The sequence below is a fragment of the Heteronotia binoei genome, chromosome 14, assembly GCF_032191835.1.
Source record: "Heteronotia binoei isolate CCM8104 ecotype False Entrance Well chromosome 14, APGP_CSIRO_Hbin_v1, whole genome shotgun sequence".
Lineage (NCBI taxonomy): Eukaryota > Metazoa > Chordata > Lepidosauria > Squamata > Gekkonidae > Heteronotia > Heteronotia binoei.
The window spans coordinates 10,280,202-10,303,700 of NC_083236.1; the positions used below are offsets into that span (position 1 = coordinate 10,280,202).

Sequence of the window (23,499 nt, forward strand, 5' to 3'; positions counted from 1 at the left end):
TGCTGGGCTAATGTCATCTAAGGATGATACGTTGCTTGAAGCAACCATGTCTCAAACCATGGCATCCCTGAGCGAAGAGGCCTTGTGTCTCCAACTGCAACTTAAGCAGGCAGACCTTGAAAAGGCCAAGCTCGAGAGAGTGTTACAGGAGAAAGAGAATTCAGCTGAGATAGAACTGGAAAGAGAAAGCATATTGAAAGAGAAGAGAGAATGGAGCTAGGATACAGCTGGAAAAAATGAAGCTGGCACATGAGATTGAACTTGCAAAAATTGGGAAAGGGCCACTTCCTCCAGATGCTGCTGTGCGGGGAGATAGTTAAAAATACCCTTTATACAAGGAAGGAGAGGACACTGAAGCATTCCTGCAAAACTTTGAGCAGGTTGCATTGACTACAAACTCTCCCTAGATATGTACATGAAGAAGTTGAGACCCCAGCTGAGTGGAGTTTTGGCTTCTGTGTCCAGGCAGGTGGAAGGTGGAGAAAGGTCAGACTACCAGCTGTTTAAACAGAGCGTGCTTGAGGGTGGGGTTTTCCAAAGGAGCCTGCAAGAGGTTCAAGGAAGTGAAACCGGAACCCAAGAATTCCTACCCACAGTTAATGTATAGGCTGGGGACGGACTATGATCTATGGATTGAAATAGCTGATGCTAAGTCCCTCGCTGATGTTAAGGCTCTAATGTATACTGATTGGGTCTTAACTTTTTTTTGTTGGCTTTATTTTTTTTAATATATATATTATATATATATATATATATGGGAGAGCCAGTTTGGTGTAGTGGTTAAGTATGCGGACTCTTATCTGGGAGAACCGGGTTTGATTCCCCACTCCTCCACTTGCACCTACTAGCATGGCCTAGGGTCAGCCATAGCTCTAGCAGAGGTTGTCCTTGAAAGGGCAGCTGCTGTGAGAGCCCTCTCCAGCCCCACCCACCTCACAGGGTGTCTGTTGTGGGGGAGGAAGGTAAAGGAGATTGTGAGCCGCTCTGAGACTCTTCGGAGTGGAGGGCGGGATATAAATCCAATATCTTCTTCTATATGACTATTTATGTGAAAGGGCCCAGATTTCTCCAGTAAAGAATATCTGGGTCTGAGAATACATTTTGACAGAAGGTTGATCAAAGGTAACCTATTGACAAAGCACATCTGGAGGTCATTCCGTATTGTATAACCGTGAGATATTGGCGAAAACAACTGGTTCTCAAAACATCTGGAAGTGATAATATAGAGAACTTTGATAATTTGTCCTCAAAACATCTGGAAGTGATTTGTTGTGTAATAGTGAAAATCTGGTGAACAAGTTTATTAATCTTATCGAGGAAGAGAACTTTGACAATGCCCTTGTATGGAAAATGGGTTCGGCATGAAGAAATAGTGCCGAACAGCCTGAATCTTATGGAATAATGTATGGATGTTTGTGTATACCCTGTTGGAGGAAAGATGAGAAGGATAAAGGGCTGGAAGAAATGATTTCTTCTAATTTAAGGAGTTTTTACAGGGAATTATTCAATGCCATAATGAAATAGAGGAAAGGAGAGGGAATGAAAGAGAGCTTGCCAAGTGGGGAAAGCCTGTCAGAATCTAAGCATAGATACAGAGAAGGGATTTTTATTAAATGGATTTGTATAGGGCTTGTTAGATTTTCTTTATAGATATAATAGCATGATGCTTTAGGAAATTATAGATAGGGTTAGAGAACTATGGTGGATCTGATAGTTAGTAAATCATAAGTTTGAAAGGAAGAGCAAGCATAGTTACTTACATAGAATCTTTGTGGGATTATATAGGACTCCTTGTATACACACACAACCTTTTCCTTTTGATATTTACTTATGTTTACATATGGGGGGAGGGAAGATATATCTCTAAACTTCTATATGCGTAAATATATTGACTGTATGCTTTGTTATGATATATATGTATTAATAAATATGATCAGAATGGATTAGATTGGGTTCTCAAGCACCCATGGAGAATCTTTGGTCTCAGATTAGGAGAATTGGGATCCAGGGTATCAGGTGGAGATTCTCTTTTAGAGTTCATTGACCTCTCTGGTACCAATTGTCAGAGCTGATATTTGGCAACAATAGGTGGTTTCCTTATGTAACGGGCTTTTGATGCTTTTCAGCCAAAAGATGACCAAACCTAGCTTTCTTATCAAAGCGGGGGGGCAGACATTTTAGGGAAGAGTATAAATTGGGAGGAGGATCTAATGTGGCAGCAGCAATACCAAGCCTCCTGAGAAGCCTGACCCCTCCATTTCTTCCTAGACAACCACCTGAAGCCCTAGGAGAGGTGAGAATGAAATGCTCTTTGCTATCTATACAATGGCTTTGCCTTTGCCAGATGTAATAGGCTAAGGAACTTGAGTATAGGAAAGGCTGTAGCCATGTAACCATTGTAACCTTGGGATCATATATTATCCCTAATCTTTTAAATGCATGTATTGACTAAGACTTAAATAAATTCCTTATATACTTCAGAGCTTGAAGTCTGGTGTCCTTTTTTCCTGAAAGGTGTTCTTCCCAGAGTATTTGGATAAAGATCCCCTTTTGTCATATAGGGGTAAACCCTGTATATTTTCCTTGTTAACAGTTTGTTTTGGCAATTTCAGTTACTGACCTAATATAATGTTTCCAATGAAGACGACACCCAGATATTTAAAATGTGACACTTGTTCTATCCCCTTGACAGTCCATCATTTCAGGTTAGGGCAAGGCTTGGTTGAAAAGATCATAATTTTCATTTTTTCATAATTAACTGATAACCCCTCTTATGTACAGTAATCAATAAAAGCATAGGCAGCCTTGTTTAACACCTTTGGAAATGTGAATGATGTTAGTAAGCTGCCCATCCAGTTCGCAGCGAATTTGTGCGGTAGGGTTTTCATAGAGTTTATAGATCAGCCAAAGTAGTCTTTTATCTAGAGTTGTCTTAGTTTAGCCCAAAGACTGAATCTAGGGACTGAATCAAAGGCTGCCTGAAGGTCCATAAATGCTGCATAATGATATCCTCCCAGATAGGAGGCAAGATGGTACAGCACAAGACAAAGGAATTATCCTCTCCAATAGGAGGGTTGGAGCGGAAAGTGGAAGGTTGCTGTGTATGAACCCACCCCTGTGGCTATGTTTGTAGAGGAAGACTTGGCTGAACACGTACTTCGAGGGCAGGAAAGAGAAGCAGGCAAGCTGTTCAAAGGAGCAACTGAGTCAGAACACTTTCTCAAAGTGGTCTGTAAAGAGGAGGGAAAGCTGAAAATTATGAGAAGAAGAGCAGAAGATCTTCACAGGGCCAGGGTTCTAGGAATCAGAACAGTTGATGAATTGGTGGCCTGAGCTTTGAAACTATAGATGATAGTTTAAGTGAGCACTTTGAAACATGGGGCACGTTCACTGACTATGTGGCAGTGAGAGATCCACACACAAAATGTTCTCATGAGTTTGGTTTTGTAGCCTATTCTGGCATGGAGGAGGTAAATGCTGCATTGACAGCTCAGCCACATGGTGGACTAATGAGAGCAGTTTCTACACAAGACTTTTTGAAACCAGATGCCCACATAACAGGGAAGAAAATATCTGTAGGAAGAAATAAAGATACAGAAGAATGTAAATGGAAAGACTTTTGAAAAATATGGCCGGGTCAAAATTGTAGAAGTAATGGAAAATAGACAGACTGGAAAGAAAAGAGGGTTTGCTTTTGTGACATTTTATGATTGCGATCCAGTTGACAAAATTGTTTCTCAGAGGTACCACAGCATAAATAGACATCACTGTGAAGTGAAAAGAGCTCTTTTCAAGCAAGAAATGCAAACTGCTACGGGTCAGAGGCTAGGACCAAAATGTATGAGCCGGAGGCTTAAAAACTGTGAACTAGTTCACACTAACTCAGTTTGGAGGGAACACTGCCTCCTGTATATGTTCGCTATCACAGTTTTACTGCTGTTGTCTTTGTGTTCACTTAAGAGTACAGGAAGTTTGGTACACTGGGTTTTAGAGGTGAGTGCATTGCCCATGATATGTAGACCTCATTGATGGGGTCCAGATTGCCAGAACCCATGATTTGGTCTAGTGGGGGGAGTGTCATGATCCTAGGTCTAGAGCAGCCTACAGGCTCCAAAGAAGCCTATGTAGGAGTGGCTAGTGAGACTACATCTCCCAGGATCCTTTCTGTCCCTCTGATTGGGTGAAAAGCAGTTTTGGAGGGAAAACTGTCCAAGGAAGGATGAGACCTGGGAGGAAAGCAATAAAAGGTCAAGCTACAGACAGGGTATGTTCTCTCTGGAGAGTGGTTCTCTCTGGAACTGGAGGCAGGCTGCAGCCAGAGAGAGTGAGTTGGTTTTAAGTTAGAAGAAGGCATGTTTAATTCAGGAGTGTTGAACTCATTTGTTATGAGGACCAGATCTGACAAAAATGAGACCTTGACAGGCTGGGCTATGTGTGTTCCTATTTAAGATGAGGCAGCAAAGATGTAAACCAGGGGTCAAACATGCAGCCCGCAGGCCACATCAGGCTCCAATCAGGCCCTCCAGCAACTGGCTGTCTTCTGCTTCATTTTCCCTTGCCTGCTTTTTTCGGTCGCCATTTTGTGTTTTTCCTCTGACAGGCAAGACAAGCAAAGCATCCTTTCCCTCTCCTCCCTTCCTTTTCCCAAAGGGAGGATGAGGGAGGAGCAGCCTCAGCCAATGAGGGAGCTTGGCTCTATAGCTCTGCTGGGTGATTAAGTTTGCCAGGCTCAATTAATCACTGCAGTGCTACTGAGACAAGCCTCTCTTCCTTCTAATGAATGGCTGAGGCTCCTACCCCTCCTCGTGTCCCAGGGAAGGAAAGAAAGAGACAGAGTTTCTTTTGCCAGTCCCCACCATCAGAAGAGCTACAAGGAGTGCTTTTAAGACTAGCAATGATTTAGTGAAGGTATGAGCTTTTTGCCTTGCTACAGAGAGAGAGAGAGAGTTTTGTTGGGCTTGTTATGGGTGTCACTGGGTTCCCCCCCTCTTTTTCACTGTACTCATGCCCTCCAGTCTTTCTCAATAGGAAAGCATGTGAACTATTTAGAAGAGAAATATCAGCATTAGGTTGAGAGTGTGTTCCACCCCAGGTTTACCCAGCAAATTTCCCTTATTTTTTTCTTTCACATTTTTCTTTGATTGGGGGTCTTGAATTTAAACTTCCTAGATAGTAGGCTGACACTGACTGCTGTACATGGCTGTCTCTCTGTTCTTGTAATTGTTTTTCGGGGGGAAGTTGTATTTTTTTTTAGTCATTTTTCTGGGGAAAATTATAGTTTTGTAGACAAGCACATAGCCCTCAGGCTATGCCATGGTGCCTTCACATGTTCTTGACAATACTTGAAGCAACTTCTGTACATAAACTCACAATGCCCAGCTGCTTCATGTTCCTCTGGGTCTTAGGCTCAAAGCATTGACCATGAGATGTCTGTAATGACTGTTAATGAATCAAAAGTAGGTTTGCAACTTACAGATGTGCACACCTGAACAGCACATATTCAAGACTGGTACAGCACAGACATTGTCTGCAGGTTTTGATGCAATAATTCATAGTAAGAGGTGACATTTATCAGAGACTGTAAAACAAAATATTGCAAGCGGGCCAATATTTTAAGCATGTTTTATTTTAAGCAAAAAAAATATCTTTAATTGTGTGTCTGTGCCCTTTATAAAGTTTATATGTCTGCTACCTGGCATTACATTTTACGATACACATGGCTCGGCCCGACAAGGTCTCATTTATGTCAAATCCGGCCCTCATAACAAATGAGTTTGACACCCCTGATATAAAACTTTTTAAGATACACAAACACAATTAATTAAAAAAAAAAACCTTAAAACATTTTTAAAACATTGGCATTTGGTCTTAAAGGTGCTGTCTTTGTCTTTCTTCCATAGGATTCAGGGAACTGGCAAAGGAAGCTCAGGCTCTTTCCTTCCTTCCCCAGGAGACCAGGAGGGGGAGGCGTCTCAGCCAATAGAAGGAAGAGAGCCTTTGCTTAGTAGCTCTGCTGTGTGATTGAGAGGCTTGGCAAAGCAAGCTTTGCTTCCCCCCACCCCTTCCTCCCCAAGGGAGGAGTTTCAGCCAATGGAGAGAATAGAGGTTTTGCTCTGTAGCTCCTGTACAATTGCACAGGTCTTGCAAAACAAGTTGTTATGCAGAAGCAAGCAAGAGAGAGGAGGAAGGAAGCAGATGACAGCCAGTTGCTCGGGGGGGGGGGGGGGGCTGATTCGACTCCTGGACAGCACGTTTGACACTCCTGGTCTAATCAGTTGTGTCAGGGCTGTTTGTTTCTTTGCACCAACCTTTGTTGTTGTTGCTGTTCAGTTGCACAGTTGAGTCATCAGAGTTGGAAGGGACCTCCAGGGTCATCTAGTCCAACCCCCTGCACAATGCAGGAAACTCACAAACACCTCCCCCTAAAATCACAGGAGCTCCTTTTCTAAAACCTGCTTTCCTTTTGTTACTGTCCACGGGGTTTTCTTGGCAAGGATACTGGAGTGGTTTGCCATTTCCTTCTCCAGTGGATCACATTTTGTCCGGGTTCTCAGCTGTGGCCTGTCCATCTTGGGTGGCCCTGCATGGAATAGCCCACTGCCCCACTGAGCTGTGCAAGCCCTCTCACCACGTCAAGGCAGCAATCCATGAGAGGGCACCAACCTTTACTGTTTCTTTATTCACTGTTGCACTGTTGTTCTTCTAGAGCAGGGGTGTCAAACATGCAGCCAGGGGCCAAATCAGGCCCCCGGAGGGCTCCTATCAGGCCCCAAGCAACTGGCTGTCATCTGCTTCCTTCTCCCTCTCTCTTGCTTTCTTCTGCATAACAGCTTTCTTTGCCAGGCTCTCTCAATCACACAGCAGAGCTACTGAGCCAAGCCTCTCTTCCTTCTATTGGCTGAGGCTCCTCCTCCTCCTGTTCCCCTGGGAAAGGAAAGCTTCCTTTGCCCAGTTCCCTTGATCCCATGGGAGAAATACAAAGAAAGCACCTTTAAGACCGAGTGCTAATATCTTAAGGGTTTTTTTAAAAAAAAATCTTTGTATTTGTCTGTGTCATTTATAAAGTTTATATCTCTGCTACCTAATCTCAAATTATATGATATGGCCTGGCCCCACAAGGTCTCCTTTATGTGAAATCTGGCCCTCATAACCAATGAGTTCGATACCCGTTTTAGAGCACTTGTAATAAATTTCTTGTAAACTGCCTGCGTCCTCACATCTTTTCGGTCACATTTAAAAGGTACTTCAATTCTATTCAACTCAATTCAAAGACCTTTACTGGCATATCTACAATCAAAAGCAAATAAAGCACTGTAACATAGCAATAAGGTCTAGGGAAGACATTTAAGTACATTTAAAAGCAGTACTGTTGGAAATTTTAAAAAAATTCCTAAGAAAATTGGCAGCATATAAAACATTGAGCTGAGGGAATCAGGTCTAGGATTCCATACAGATTAATATAGTAAAGAACATTGCTATCTAAAATTTTGAATTTTAAGAACTTCTATAAGAAATCTGGTGATAGCATTAGTGATCTCAAGGACCAAATCATTTAAAAGAAATTGACATTTCGACTTAGTATTCAGATACCTTTTGGGAGAGAGCCAAGTTAAGTGCAGTTTTTCACGGGGTAACTCATACAGAGGACATTCCACAATTACGTGCTCTATTGTGTCCAGACAGTTAAGACTATAAGGACATAGCTGTTCTTGCCTTCGGATCTAATGGTATCTGCCATAGAGCATTCTAGAGAGGAATGCATTAACTCTTGCCAGAAGAAAGACTCTGTGTTGGAGAGGAATATCAAGATTACAGAACTTTTGGGGCACTTTTCCAAAGTGATTAGTGAGACCGAGCACAGCAGGAGAACAGATATTGGGTTGGGTGGGGAATAGCTTTTGCTGCTCAATGTCGAGTAGTCATTGTTTGGTCAATGTAGAAATATAAGATTCTTCCGATAATGATAAATCATCGAGAGGGATACCAAATTGGCTTAATTTAGATATAATCTTGGAGTTCCAGGAGGCATAGTGCAGTTCTTTTTGCAAAAGAGATAAGAGAGAGCCTGGCTCAGTTCTAAAATAGAGCCCGAGCCGATAGCGTGACGTTAAAATCCAGGCTTTGGTCTCAATTAGGTTTTGCCCAACTTCAGAGCAGATTGTAAAATAAGGCATGCAATTTAAGGACACCCAAAATTTGTCTGATAAAAATCGTTTGGATATTCTCAACATCGCAAAAGGTACTTGATGATGAAGATTCAGGGGTTGGGTAGGTGCTCCGGGTCCCCATACAGACCCTTACCAGAGTGGTGGCAGCCAGTAGAGGCCCTCTCTGCTCTCCTGCTGTGTGGCAGGTTGCATCAGTGCTTAGTTCTCATGGCCCTTTCTTACACACCCAGGGAAATGCTGATTGACCCTTTGGGGTCAGTCAGCAATTTTCCACCAGGCCAGTTTGGCAAGTAATCCTAGCGGTTTCTGCCATCTTCTGGGCATGGAGCAGGGGGTCACTGGAGATGTATGTGTGAGGGAAGATATTTGTGAATTTTCTGCATTGTGGAGAGGTTTGGACTAGATGACCTTGAAAGTTCGTTCCAACTCTGTGATTCTTTGCATACAATCATATACCAAATGGCGACCAAATTATAACTAAGTATAAGACATACAAATATATTCTAAGCACAGTATTGGACAATTTTTGGGGGTGGGGGAAGGAACTTGTGAGCTAGGGAAATGTGAAGAAGTGGGAATTAAGTCAATGGAAAATGCCAGGCTCAACACACTGTCAGTCTCTTCCAGCTGCATTCTGAGGCCACGTCCTTCAGCATTCATCTGTTAAAGGTCTATTTTGAACTCTGTTTCCAAGAATCTTTTGCAAAGCATGGCCGAATCCACATCCGAACATCCAAGGAAGCAAGGAAATCCCCCCCCCACCCAGTTAGAACTATAGTGGTAGAGAAATTGACCCACATTTCATCCCAAATAGCAGAACCTTATGTTGTTGGACACTAGGTGGTGCTACAGTTGACTGCTACAAGCCCACTCACTTTCACCTCTTACAACCTACACCAAGCTGCAAGGAACAAAGCTCCTAGCTACTGTTTACATCACATCCTGAAGCCTTGAATTGTTCTCCCTGAACACTTCAGACTTTTCCTAAACAGCCACTGCAAGCAGTAGAACCTTCAGAAACATTCCCGCGCAGAAAAACAAATTTAACTCAAAGGCATATCCACATGACAAGATGTAGTTCTGCATACAGGAGGCAAACTTGAATCTGCACACAGGGTAACTAACCTGGAACAGCAATAGTCCCCCAGCTCTACACTCTCAATCACTAACAGATTAGAATCACAACTTCACATAAAAAGCATGCACTTGGAAGGACAGGAAAAATCCACTCAATTGCTGCTTCTTATCCACCCTGAATTCAGGTACTGCTGGGGAGAAGGGAGCTTTTATTAATGGATAACTAATCTGTATTAAGTAGTCCCTTAAAAAAGGTCAAGGTAGTCCCCTGTGCAAGCACCAGTTGTTTTCGACTCTGGAGTGACCGTTGCTTTCACATTTTCACAGCAGACTTTTTATGGGGTGGTTTGCCATTGCCTTCCCCAGTCATCTACACTTTTACCGATCTCGGAAGGATGGAAGGCTGAGTCAACCTTGAGCCGGCTACCTGAACCAGCTTCCTCTGGGATCGAACTCAGGTCATGAGCAGAGGGCTTTACCACTCTTCTTTCAAAAGAAAAACCACACAAAAACCTGAAAACAGTTCTTGGTATACACAATATTATGTAAACACGTGGATGTGGGGGTGTCTTTACTGAAAGCAGTCTGCTGCTGTCCCCATGGAGCCCCATCAAAAGTTGAGAACTCTCTAGAACAGCATCCATGAGGCATAATGGGATGCCATCAGAGGGAGGGGAATTAGGTTTTTTTTTAACTTTTTAATTCTGTCCTTCCTAAAAGGAGTTCAGGGTGCCAGCCAAACCGAGTTCTCTCTCCCCCATTTTATCCCAACAACCTTGTGAGGTGAGGTTGTTGTTTCATGGCAGGATCAGGATCTCAACCCAGGTGTCCCAGATTCTAGCCCAACAGTCTACAGTCCCTCACTTTAGCAGTCAAAACAATGTTGCACATGAAAGTTTATGGGGTTTTGACAACAAAGTCCCCATGTAAGCTGGGCTCCAAACTATTCACATGCCCAGCGCTCCAAACTATTCACACACAAGCTTTTCTGTTGTTACAGACCAATTTTTAAATTAGAGCACCTGAATTTATCATCAGGCTATGAAATCATGATTATGATAAATGAGAACTCTATTGACCAGTTACCTGAAAATCACTCATCTTTTTTCAATATCACAGTAAAGATCTAATCGTAAGGAATGGCAATATCTAAAACTTAAGCACTTATTTCTCCTCTCAGTTTCTGCTATCTCAGATCCCCTGAAATCCATGTATTCCTTCAAAAGGCCACTTTCACATGACAGTTAGGCCCTTTCTACACTTCCTGACTTCAGCGGCTTTGACCAGCTACTAATTTTGCTTTGACTCTTAAATAGTCCAGATTTTCCCACCTAGGCAAGTCTTTCTACATTCTCAGCTTGTTCCTCTCTTTCACCTGTTTATCCCATCGAGAGGGGAGAAGAATGCTCTGCCTTATCTCTAGTTCACTTGCTGGCTCTCTGTTGTCAATGATTCTCCTTGCCATGAGCACTTCCATATTGGTCCAAATATTATAACACTGTGCTTATGCTGCTAAAATAGCCTGCTAGCTAATCATATACGTTATTAGGGTTTGTAGAATCTTTCGGGCTCAAGTGCCGTGTTCTACTGGAGAAAGTTTTCCTTCCAGACGTTTCGTTCTCAGCTGCGGAGAACATCCTCAGTGGCGTTGCAGCTGGAGGATGTTCTCCGCAGCTGAGAACGAAACGTCTGGAAGGAAAACTTTCTCCAGTAGAACACGGCACTTGATCCCGAAAGATTCTACAAACCCTAATGATGTTACCAGCCGTGAAAACCTGAAATCTTTGATAACATATACGTTATGTCTGTGAAACTTACAAGGAGCCTTTTCTCACCCTGAGGTATGCGGTACACGTTGGTATCGAGGTCGGCTACTCTCAGAGACTATCGCTTTTGGTTGCAGCTGGCTTTAACTGGAACTTGAGCTAAAGGGGGAAGGCTAGTGTTTCATTGGTAGAAAAAAAGTGCTTTTTGCTCAAATGAGTAACAGTCTGGATCAGCTAATATATCTGACTGACTGTAACTGTCCCCTTAGTTCTACCAAGATGTAGTCTTGCTTGTAACGTCTTCATTCGGTGAATAAAGCTATCTATGATTCAGGAACCACAGAGGTCATCATGAATGACTGTGCCGTACTTGACATCTGTCTCTCACTCATATGGAGCCAGGCAGACAAGGCGCGCACACTCACCTGTGCCTCTGCTGTCCTTCCCCCGCCCCCCCAGACCCCAAGCAGAGGAGGGGGTGGGAATCTTCCTTGCCAGGGTGAGTGTCCAGCAAGTTGTAATCCTCCCTGAATTTACACCAAACATGCTTTTAGTACACTTTTTGAAATGAAGCAAACAGCACACAAGAAGCTTTCTTTGGGAAATCTCTCTGCTGTTGAAGCTGCACAATTCTCTTTTCACAGCATCACAAAACAAACAAACAAACCCAAGCAGCCTTTTTTCCTGACTACATATCCCAAGAGGCACTGGGTGAGGGGAGGAGATGCATCCTGTAGGGTGAAAAATGGGCACATGCTCACTAGAGGTAATGGGAGGAGTTAAACACTGCGAGGAAACAGTTCTATCAATAATGCCTCTTACCACGCTTTAATTTACAGTAGTATAAATGACTCTCCAGGGCTGGATTAAACCCTGTGGAGGCCCCTAGGCAGTCAAAATCTCAGGGGGGGGGCCTCACAAATTATCTCAGAGTTGGAGCGGCCGCCCTGCCACCTGTAGCCCCTGCTGCAGCCTGCAGCCACCTTCTCAAAAGCCCCTTTGAGAAAGCTGCAGGGGAAAGGCAGAGAGAGGCAAACTTGGTGATGCATCAGCTGCACTAGGAAAGTTGGGCAAAGAGCGGCTCAGCTGCTGGCTGTGCATGCAGGTTGGGAGGGAAATGGGGGGGAGCCGGCTTGGGGCCCCTAAAGGCCTGGGGGCCCATAGGCCGGTGCCTACTTGGCCTGAACCTCTCATGACCCAGCTTAGCTTTTATCAGCCTGCTCTGCTGATCATAATAGGACACATCTTATTATGTAACCATTTCTACCCTTAGAAGAAAGGGTGAGATAGCACCAAGGCCAACACTGGAAGGTAGCAAATGTCACCCCCATCGTTAAAAAGGTTCCAGATGAGATCTGGGAAATTCAGTCCATTAAGTCTGACTTCAATACCAGGAAACTTGGTGGAAACGGCTATTAAAGAGAGAGTTATTGAGGAAGACTCGGCATGGGTTCTGTAATGGAAGATCTCGTCTCACTAACCTGTTCCACTTCTTTGAGGGGGTGAACAAACATGTGAACAAAGGAGACCCAATAGATGTTGTTTACCTTGACTTCTAGAAAGCTTTTGATAAAGGTTCCTCATCTAAGGCTCCTTAGTAAGCTCAAGAGTCATGGAGTAAAAGGACAGGTCCTCTTGTGGATCAAAAACTGGCTAATTAATAGGAAACAGAGTGAGTATAAATGGGCAATTTTTGGAGTGGAGGGTGGTAAGCAGTGGGGTGCCGCAGAGCTTAATACTGGGTCCGATGCTTTTTAACTTGTTCATTAATGATTTGGAGTTGGGAGTAAGCAGTGAAGTGGCCAAGTTTGCAGATGACACCGAATTGTTCAGGGTGGTGAGAACCAGAGAGGATTGTGAGGAACTCCAAAGGGCTGGGCTGGGCGAGGCAATGTGGCAAATGAAGTTCAATGTGGACAAGTGCAAAGTAATGCACATTGGGGCCAAAAATCCTAACTATAAATACAAGTTGAAAAGGTATGAACTGGCAGAGAATGACCCAAGAGAGAGATCTTGGGGTCGTGGTAGATAACTCAATGAAAATGTCGAGACAGTGTGCGATTGCAATAAAAAAGGCCAACGCCATGCTGGGAATTATTAGGAAGGGAACTGAAAACAAATCAGCCAGCATCGTAATGCCCCTGTATAAATTGATGGTGAAGTCTCATTTGGAATACTGTATACTAATCTGGTTACCGTACCTCAAAAAAGATATTATAGCATTGGAAAAAGTGCAGAAAAGGACAACTAGAATGATTAAAGGTTTGGAACACTTTCCCTATGATTAAAGGTTAAAACAACTGGGGATCTTTAGCTTGGAGAAACATCAACTGAGGGGTAACATGATAGATGTTTACAAGATTATGCATGGGAAAGAGAAAGCAGAGAAAGAAGTACTTTTTTCCCTTTCTCACAATACGAGAACTCATTGACATTCAATGAAATTGCTGAGCAGTTGGGTTCGAATGGATAAAAGGAAGTACTTCTTTACCCAAAGGGTGATTAACACATGAAATTCACTGCCACAAGAGGTGGTGGCGGCTACAAACACAGACAGCTTCAAGAGGGGATTGGATAAACATATGGAGCAGAGGTCAATCAGTGGCTATTAGCCACAGCTTATTGTTGGAACACTCTGTCTGGGGCAGTGATGCTCTGTATTCTTGGTGCTTGGGGGGGCACAGTGGGAGGGCTTCTAGTGTCCTTGGCCCCACTGGTGGACCTCCGGATGGCACTTGCGTTTTTTGGCCACTGTGTGACACAGAGTGTTGGACTGGATGGACCACCAGCCTGATCCAACATGGCTTCTCTTACGTTCTTAAGGCCAACTCATGTTATCTGACTCCCAGAGAATGTATGCTTTTATTTCAAGCATAGACGGCTTCAAGAGGGGATTGGATAAACATATGGAGCAGAGGTCCATCAGTGGCTATTAGCCACAGCATATTGTTGAAACTCTGTCTGGGCCAGTGATGCTCTGTATTCCTGGTGCTTGCGGGGGGGCTCAGTGGGAGGGCTTCTAGTGTCCTGGCCCCACTGATGGACCTCCTGATGGTGCCTGGGTTTTTTGGCCACTGTGTGACACAGAGTGATCCAACATGGCTTCTCTTATGTTCATATGTTCTCTCGAAAGGGGCTTGGAATGTTGGTGGAGGGATGGAGGGGAATGTCATTGGTAACTTTTGGCGCTTTGCATTTTGAATGTATAATGGACAGACCCGAACCTGTAACTGAGGGAAATGAAGCCTGTAGCCTAAGTTTCAGCAAAAGGTGTCATGTATGCTGTAGTTGCCTAATCACTTAATAAACATCCTTACTCAATGAAAAAGAAGTGGTTATTGGTAATGGCTGTACAGAACTTGACAAGTTCTAGTTCAGGAAAGTTCAGAATTTGGCCATAGGCAAATGAAATGAGCAAGGCAACAGCACTCTGAGTAGATCCAGGGCAATCAGGAACTGACAGCTGATTGGACCAAAATAGATGTAGGAGAAGGAGGAAAATGCAACAGGAAAGGGGGGCAAAAACTGCATGAGACGTGGAAGGGATTTTAAAATGTGAAGGAAAAGAACATTGAAAGAGAGGCAAAGCATAGCTGTAGAAAGGCCGTAAACAGGTTTTTGCAAGCCCAATGCCTGTAATTAAGATACTGCTTTGCAAACACTAAAATAAGCCACAGCCAATATTTATTCAAATTAGTCAGAAGTTCAATAGCTGATTCTTAATCTTGGATTTCCTTCCCTTTTCCCATGCTTTAAGCACTCTATTGCACAACTTAAGAACAGATTTCTGCTTTCTATCCTGTATTAGCTATAAGACTGTATACAATTAGAGAACAACAATGATTTTAGAGTCATGTGTGGAAGCATCAATTTATCCAGGCCAACAATCTCTCATAAAAATTTTGGAAGAACAGATTACCCTCATAATGCACCATGGAATGTTTTAACTGTACTTGTATTTTATTGGTTTTAAACTGTAAATATAAACGTTTGAACTGACTGTTAGCCACCCTGAGTCTGCTTGCGGAGAGGTCTAAGAAATCTAAGGTCTAGAAATCTAAGGTAATAAATAAATAAATGTCATATAGAGGATGGTGTGGAATTGTTTTCTGTCGCCCCAGATGGTAGGACCAGAACCAATGAGTTGAAATTAAATCAAGAGCTTCCAGCTCAACATTAGGAAGAACTTCCTGACAGAGTGGTTCCTCAGTGGAACAGGCTTCCTCAGGAAGTGGTGGGCTCTCCTTCTTTGGAGGACATCTGACAGCAATGAGGCTCCTGTGAAATTAGGGGGAGCTATTTGTGAGTTTCCTGCCATCTTCTGGGAATGGCAACAAAAAACAGGGAGAAGCCTATGTACAGAGCATACAAAGAAATCATAACTCAAATTATTTAGTGATAATATCAAAGCAATACTAAATATAGACAATAGAAGTATCAGGACTCTAAACTATCACTTCTTCTGGATCCTTTAGGACCATTGGACTTATTATTTCAACCTTCTGAAGCAACACAGTGCACTTGAAAAGCCTTTGTGATCCCTGGAGGGGCTTATGCCAATATTTATTGAATATCTTTCATTGTATACTTGTGTACATTCACTAAGATTCTTGACTGATTGTCTATATTGATTGTCTATATTTAGTATTGCTTTAGTATTATCACTAAAAAAATTGTATTTTTTTGAATTTTTGAATGTTCATAGTAATTTGGGAGTAACAATACCATTTGATACTTCTTTGCATGCATCTTCTGGGCATGGAGCAGGGGTCACTGGGGATGTATGTGTGGAGGGAAGGTATTTGTGAAGTTCCTGCATTGTGCAGGGGGTTGGACTAAATGAACCTGGAGGTCCCTTCCAACTCTATGATTGTGCCCTGCTTGCCTGCATCCTCTGGTAATTAAATTCAATCTGAAAGTAATTTAATTTAATTTTTAAAATAATTAAAATTGTCCCCTTCCCCCTCTGCCCCCCCCCCAAAGAATCCTGGCTATAGACTTGACTGTAGATATGTTAGCACTTATTCATACAAACACTAGCTTCACTGACACAATATACAGAAATAAATGAGCTTTATGGTGTGTAAATATAGCCTCAGCCATATTGCACAAAAAACAGGTAGTGAATGTATATTTTGTGTGTGTGTGTGTTGTGTAGAGAGATATCTATACATCATACATCTATGCATCATACATAATGATATCTATACACCAGGCATTCAGCCAGTCTGAGAGCTCTTTCTCTATTAAAATCAAGTTCATGTGTTTTTATCTTCTGCTAGAATCCTTAGTGAGAACATTAAAACACTCTGTTACTTTACTCATATTTACCTGGGCACAGATTAGTTAGGAAAATAAAAGATCAATGCCTAAACCTTTACAACTGATATGAATCTTTCAGACACCTTCCTTCAACAGACCCATGAATTAGTTTTGTCATTAAATAATAGTGGGCTCATGAACAGATCCCATTTACTTCAATGAAGAATGCACCAGAGAACTTCCCAGTGGAAGTTATTTTGTTACTTTGTTTGTACCCCTAAATTATCTGACTGTTGGTGAGAAAATACCTGGTATGAAGGGCACAAATCTAAGAGTAAACTTTCACAAGAAGGGCAAACCCCCCCCCCCCATGTCTTTGTAAACCCTTTTTGCATTGAAATTATAAAATGGCAGTTTAAAGACACGTTCAACACTTCACTGCCAACTCTTTGCATCTTAATATTATAATGAAAGCCCAATTTGCAAAAAAAAGTTTCCTTGTTGCAAAATAAAGTAATTTATTTGCTACAAATGGGCATCTGTCATGCATGCTAATGTTCCCCCAAGCAAAACTGCTGTGCCATCTCTGAGATTCTTTCTAAACAAACATAATATAACTGGCAGAAAAGCAGATCTTAACAAGTCCTGATGAAACCGTATTGCAAAACATTTTTTAAATTATTGCAGTTCCTTTGTAATTGAAGCACAAACAAACCCTGTTTCCTGCTCAGTGCAATTTTCCCCCTAGCTCTTAGTCTTATGATACACATTTAATGATACACATACAAACAAGAAAAGAGTCAAATCAGAAACATCTGTAGTTTGCCATATAATTACTCGTTCTTCCCCATGGAGACTGACCTGTGTAACACTGATACAGAGACCTGTAAGGCTAAAATGACCAAGGGTATTCACAAGGTTTTAAAGCATAACATGATTAAAAGGAATTAAAATAAGGACTGATATTTTGCATCTTGGTTTATGTTAACATAAGCATGGACTTTATGATCTTTGTTTAATCTCTGTGCTCAATATGTACTAACTGAATTTACTCACTATTAGAGGCATTTGGAAGCTGCTGAAATGCAATGTTTTGATTGTATAATGAAGTCAAATCCTGCATTTGAGGTTATTACACAGCCATTACTTTTACCTGAAAGAGGAATCTTTTTCACCAAGCTTTCTTCCTTGCTCTCATCTTCACTCCAGTTTGTGACTTCTGTATGTGAACACACACAATAATGAAACACATTTCAAAGTCACAGTGATCAGACCAGTTTGTTTCCTTCTCAAACCCCATTCCCTTTAATTTTTCACTTTTGTTATCTCTTATGTATTGATCTAAACTGTCCATTACAGTTCTTTACAAAAGGACCCTACTGTGAACTTTAGTCAAATAAGCTGCTACATTGTATCCCTGTGCATATATATACCAAAGAAAACAGTAAACCATCCAAATACTTTAAAACGTTTGGGTTTAAGACTTTTTTTCCTCTTTTTAAAAGGCACTGATAATTTCAGCAGATGGACCTTTAACCCAAAAGCAATATTTGATATACATTCAAAATCAGTTTAAATCAGTCCCTTTTATTGATAAAAAAAACTAGAAAAAGCAGCCTAAATGAGTTTGCTTACATTTACTGTGTAAAATATCATATGCTCTGTGATACTCACTGTGCAAGGCACCCTCTCCTGCTTCTAAATCAAATTACTTCTCTAGCAAAGAAAATTAATCTAACAGATCCTTTTTCTTTAAATTTGGAAAACCCAACAACATATGCTTTTCTGAGCATGGAGCTGTTTCTTTAAAAAATAATAAAATGAAGGGGTGTATCTATGTTTCCCCTTTACTAATAAAGCCATCACTCCTCCTCCACCCAATGTACACATTTTTCAATATTTTAATATTTCTATCCATACATTTGTTTTAAAACCTACAGCAACTCTATTTGCATATTCTATTTTAATGGTGCAACACAGGTTTCTGATTTACACCTGAAAATTGAAAAGGTGATAGTTTCTGAAAAGGAAATAATTGCTACAAAGACAAAAGGAACTTATTCAAATATAACTTCAAATAAACATCTATCCATCCACAGGATTGGGCATATGGAGCTTCAAAGGAAACACTTCAACAGCACAATATGCTCCATTTAATCACACATTTGGATGGTAGCTGATTATGTGGGGCTACCCTATTCATTTCAGAGCTCCACACATGCATACCCCAAGTGCCCACCACAGCCACTGGTCTAAAGCAAATATTGCTTGTAATTTTCACTGTTGCATTTGCAACATCATAGACTGAGATTCTGAACAGTGCAATAATAATAAATTCAGAATACATCCAGACCACTTAAAAATATTACCGTGTTCCTTTGCACCATTACTACCAACCAGTTGTGCATGATTTCTGTGCTTTATTTTGTTTTTGTGTGTCTGTGAACTACAAGATGTTGCACTGCTGCAAGATGATGATTCATCTACAAATTCTTCTGAACAGTTTTCTTTCAATAATGGCATAACCTAAAACATTTGAAATAAAATATTGTACTGTAATGTTAAAAGACAATAAATGCACATATATCTCCTCTTAGAACTCTCCAATGCTGCCACAATATTTGGAATATATACTTTTGAATTTTTTAAAAAATCAGTTTCTGCTCCTCCAGACTTTACCTTTATTCATCCATTCAAAAATATTTACAAGCCCAACATTTTTCCTAATATAAAATTAATACATTCTGAAAAGCCACTATGTTTCTCTGTTGGTCTTGTATACAGGTTACCAGTATCTCATGCATATTACAGAAGAACAAAAGGTCACTGAGAATCTGCATCCTTCCAGGAAGAATGTTAGTTGGTCAGCTGCCTCTAACTCCCATCCATGGACTTCATATCTTCCAGTTGCTCATATGTATCCCCTAAAGCACTTGCTACTAATGTCAATTTTATTGGACAGCCTGTCTAACTAACAACGTCCTATGCTTGAGTTGTAGAGGGGAGGACATAGGGATCCCAGCTCTAAGGAGGGTGCCACTGACATCATCACCGACTTTAAGGAGTCTGGGAATGATCCTGGATGCCTCACTTTCTATGGAGGCCCAGTCATAGCTGCTGCCAGAACAGTTTGCCATCACTTCCAGCTGGTCAGGCAACTAGTACCTTATCTCCCTCCTCACTACCTACACTGTGATCCTCACAGTGGTCACCTCCAGGCTGCTTCAGGCTGAGCTGCTCTTGAAGTTGACTTAAAAACTACAACTGGTTCAAAATGCAGCAGCGCGTGTCCTTACAGGGGCACCTCTGAGAGCAGATATCCACCCAGTGCTCTGCCAGCTGCAATGGCTTCCAGTGGAATACCGAATCCAATTCAAGGTATTAATATTAACCTTCAAAGCCCTGAGCAGTCTGGGATCTACATATCTACAGGATCACCTCTCCTGTTGTGTCCCTCATAGAGCATTACACTCTTCTAAACAAGAGCTGCTGGTGGTCCCTGGCCCTAAAGACATGTGTTAAGCCTTGATCAGAACTGGTAGGACACTCTCCTGAGTGAGATCAGGACCCCACAGAATCTGCTTCAGTTCCAAAATACCTGTAAAACAGAGATGTTCCATTGGCCTTTGTTTGAAGCAACAAGTGCCTCATGATTCTGGTCTCCCCTGCTCCACTCACCCCACCCCCCATGTAGCCTATTTGGTAATTTTGGGGAGTATTTGCCCACCATCCTTGTTTAATTGTGGGCATTTCTTGGAATGTTAAATTATGTCAGTTTATTTAATTGTAAAATAATTTTATTGTTTTATCTGTAATTTTAATCTATTGTGAGCTGCCCTGAACCCTGCATGGGAGGGAGGGAGGGAGGGAGGGAGGGAGGAAGGAAGGAAGGAAGGAAGGAAGGAAGGAAGGAAGGAAGGAAGGAAGGAAGGAAGGAAGGAAGGAAGGAAGGAAGGAAGGAAGGAAGGAAGGAAGGAAGGAAGGAGCTCAGTTTCATCCTAGCTCAGTGTCTGGAGAATGAAGTAGGCCTGAGAACAGAAGAGTTGGCTGTCTTTCGTATAAGAAATGCAAATTATTATAGCTGCAATCTTATGCACACTTAGTTGGAGTAAGCCTTCCATGTACGTAACTGCACAGCACCTTTTAAAAACTAATACAAAACCACCCTAATTTATACCCGGTACATATTTTCAGATTATCAGGGCAGACATGGGGATAAAACGGCAACATGTTATATACATCCTAGCTTCAAACTGACGCTTTCTGTGGCGCTCTGATCAGTACTGTCATGGAAGCTATCATCACCTAGTGACTGAAGACCCCAAGATTTCTACAATTAAATACTAACAGATCCAATATTTCTAAGACCTTACATACACACACACAGAGTACATTAAAAACAGTTAAGAAGGACTTTCTTAGAGCTTTTTCCAGATCTCAGACAGACAAAAGGATAAGACAAATTATTCAGCAAATGAAGTGAGCACTGACCAAGCCATCTTGCTTATTTCTCTCCAAAACCAGTAAGGTGGCCAACATGTCTTTCACTTCTTGTGTGAGTAAAACATTGTGCTCTTTCAAGAACAAGGCATGTGCGTTTAAACGTTCCCATATCATTGCAAAATAAGATGACAATTCAGGCCTACAGAACGACAAAAGTAAATATTGTAAGCAAAAAATCAGAAACAGCCACATTCAACATTACCCAGAATTTCCAGAAGTTTCATTATTCTGAAACTCTTGATCAGACATCCATGCTGAAATCAAGGTAAGCTGTTGCTAAAGCTACTTAGAACAAATATTTGTTATGTTTTATATTTAGGATCAAACAATTCATATTAGAAGCAATGTTGAGCAAAAGGCAAAAAATCTTGGATTCAAATCCCCAGAGCTAAGATAGTTCACAACCTAATGCAACACAGAATTGCAATACTCTAATTATATACTATTAGGATATATGCACACTAACAACAACTAATTAGAAAATTAATGCTAGTCAAATGTACTGTACATGTCATGTAAGGTTTCACCAGTTATTGACCGAACAGACCCATGCACATATGAATTTGGTCAAGGTTTATTGATCGTCAGATACAGAGCATAACCTCCTGCTTAGAAAGCCACAGCCAGGAATGACACATTCAAAACTATTAGCTATAAGTTATAGAAAGCAAAAAGCATGCACAAATAATCTCCACCCCTGTGTCTGTTGGTTCTCAAGATAGTTGAAGTCCAGAGGCTCAAAGTCCAGAAGCTCAGAGGCTGACACACTAGCTCTATTGGCATGACAACCTGATAATGCTCTTATTTGCTACTATAGCACAGGCAAGCACCCTCTTGAACAACTTAGACAGTACAATATACGATTCCCAAGACAGTTGCAAGAAATGAAAGTTAACATATTTCAGGTTATACAGAAACTATAGCAGGTCCATCCTGATACTCTGGCACGGTGATGAGAATAAAAATACCACTGATTGTGTGATACAATGTACCTTTCCAATTTTTTTGCAGGAATGCAGTTTTCATTTAAAATCTTGCTGTGTCAAGCACTCCAAAATCCAGCTCTTGATGCAACAGCAAAACCGGGCCAAAGGAAAGGCACACATGCCAGAACTTTACTTTACTTACTTACTTTACTTTATTCGATTTATATCCCGCCCTACCCCACCGAGGTGGGCTCAGGGCGGCTTACAACAATAAAAGCTAACAAAGGTCGATTTAAATACAATTAAAATTATACAATAAAATACATAAAAGCCTAAAAATACATAAAACTCACATCGATATACACTATGCTACTATTACTTAAATCAGTCCTTCAAATTTCCAATATTCAGTAATCTGTTGTTTAAGATTTAATATTCAGGCATTCTGCTCACAGTTAATTATATGCCAACCGGAAGAGGGTTGTTTTACAGGCCCTGCGGAACTGTTCAAGGCTCCGCAGGGCCCTCACCTCCTCCGGGAGCTGATTCCACCAACAGGGAGCTGCAATCGAGAAGGCCCTGTCCCTGGTCGCTTTCAGACGGGCCTCCTTTGGCCCAGGGATTATAAGGAGGTTCTGAGACCCCGACCTCAGCACTCTCTGGGGGACATGTGGGGAGAGACGGTCCCTAAGGTAGGCAGGTCCCAGACCATAAAGGGCTTTAAAGGTCATAACCAGCACCTTGTACCGAACTCGGTATGTTATCGGCAGCCAGTGCAGTCCTCGAAGCCCCGGCTGGATGTGCTCCCGTCTAGGGAGCCCTAACAACAGAAGTAAATATGCAAAACACCCACTTCCCTGCTTTTTTTTACAAAACTTACTAAACTTATTTGAAAACAGTTTTTATTATATGCATGAGAAAATAAAGAATTTTCATTTCAAAGTATGTAGCAACACTGCAAAGCATTCTAGCAACACTGTAGAAAATATGAGTTTGGAAGCAAACAAGAAGCACCAAAAGCACCTTTTGATGCACTACATTCCAATTAACAATGAAAAAAAGGCCATTGCAATTTTGGGCTGTATCAGTAGTGATGGTATTGCTTTCCTCTGCTCTGGTTAGACCTCACCTAGAGCATTGTATTCAGTTTCAGGCACCACAATTTAAGAAGGATATACAAGCTGGAACCTGGCCACAGGAGGGCAACGAAGATGGTGAGGGGTCTGGAGACCAAGTCTTATGAGGAAAGGTTGAAGGAGCTAGGTATGTTTAGCTTGGAGAGGAGACAACTGAGAGTACTTGAAGGGCTGTCATACAGAGGATGGAGCAGAGTTGTTTTCTGTTACCCAAGAAGGTCAGACCAGAACCAAAGGGTTGAAACTAAATCAAAAGAGTAGTAAGAAAAGCAGGTTGCTTGCCTGTAACTGATGATCTTTGAGTGGTCATCTGTGCATTCACACCGTGGGAGTAGAGTGCCTGCTCAGGCTCTGTTCAGTACGTAGCAAGCCCAGGATTTTCATGCTGAGACCCCAGTGAGCATGCGCAGAAGCCCCACCACACATGCTCACCAGGCCAGCTTGGACATCCCACCAGTTCCTTCTGACTGCTGGGAGATCCAGCTAAGGAAAAGGACTGACAGCAGTAGGGAAGGAGGGCGGGAGGTGTGAATGCACAGATGTTCACTTGAAGATCATCAATTACAGGTAAACAACCTATTTATCTTTGTTGTCTCTGTGCTTAATACCCATGAGAGATTAGCAAGCCAGGTGGGTGTTGGAAGTCATCCAGAAGCAGCAA

The 23,499-nt window shown here is 41.8% G+C and overlaps 1 protein-coding gene and 1 pseudogene across 1 annotated transcript in view; one reads left to right on the top strand and one right to left on the bottom strand.

The window, feature by feature from the left end:
* KIZ (kizuna centrosomal protein) overlaps positions 1-23,499 on the bottom strand; it is a 166,723-nt gene that overhangs the window by 53,954 nt on the left and 89,270 nt on the right. The window contains exons 9-11 of the mRNA XM_060253930.1: positions 20,765-20,915; positions 18,643-18,799; positions 17,427-17,492 (exon numbers count right to left, since the gene is read on the bottom strand). Coding sequence (XP_060109913.1) covers positions 17,427-17,492; positions 18,643-18,799; positions 20,765-20,915 — 374 coding nt within the window. The remainder of the gene's footprint in view (positions 1-17,426; positions 17,493-18,642; positions 18,800-20,764; positions 20,916-23,499) is intronic.
* On the top strand, positions 410-4,019 carry LOC132582773 (heterogeneous nuclear ribonucleoprotein A3-like; annotated as a pseudogene).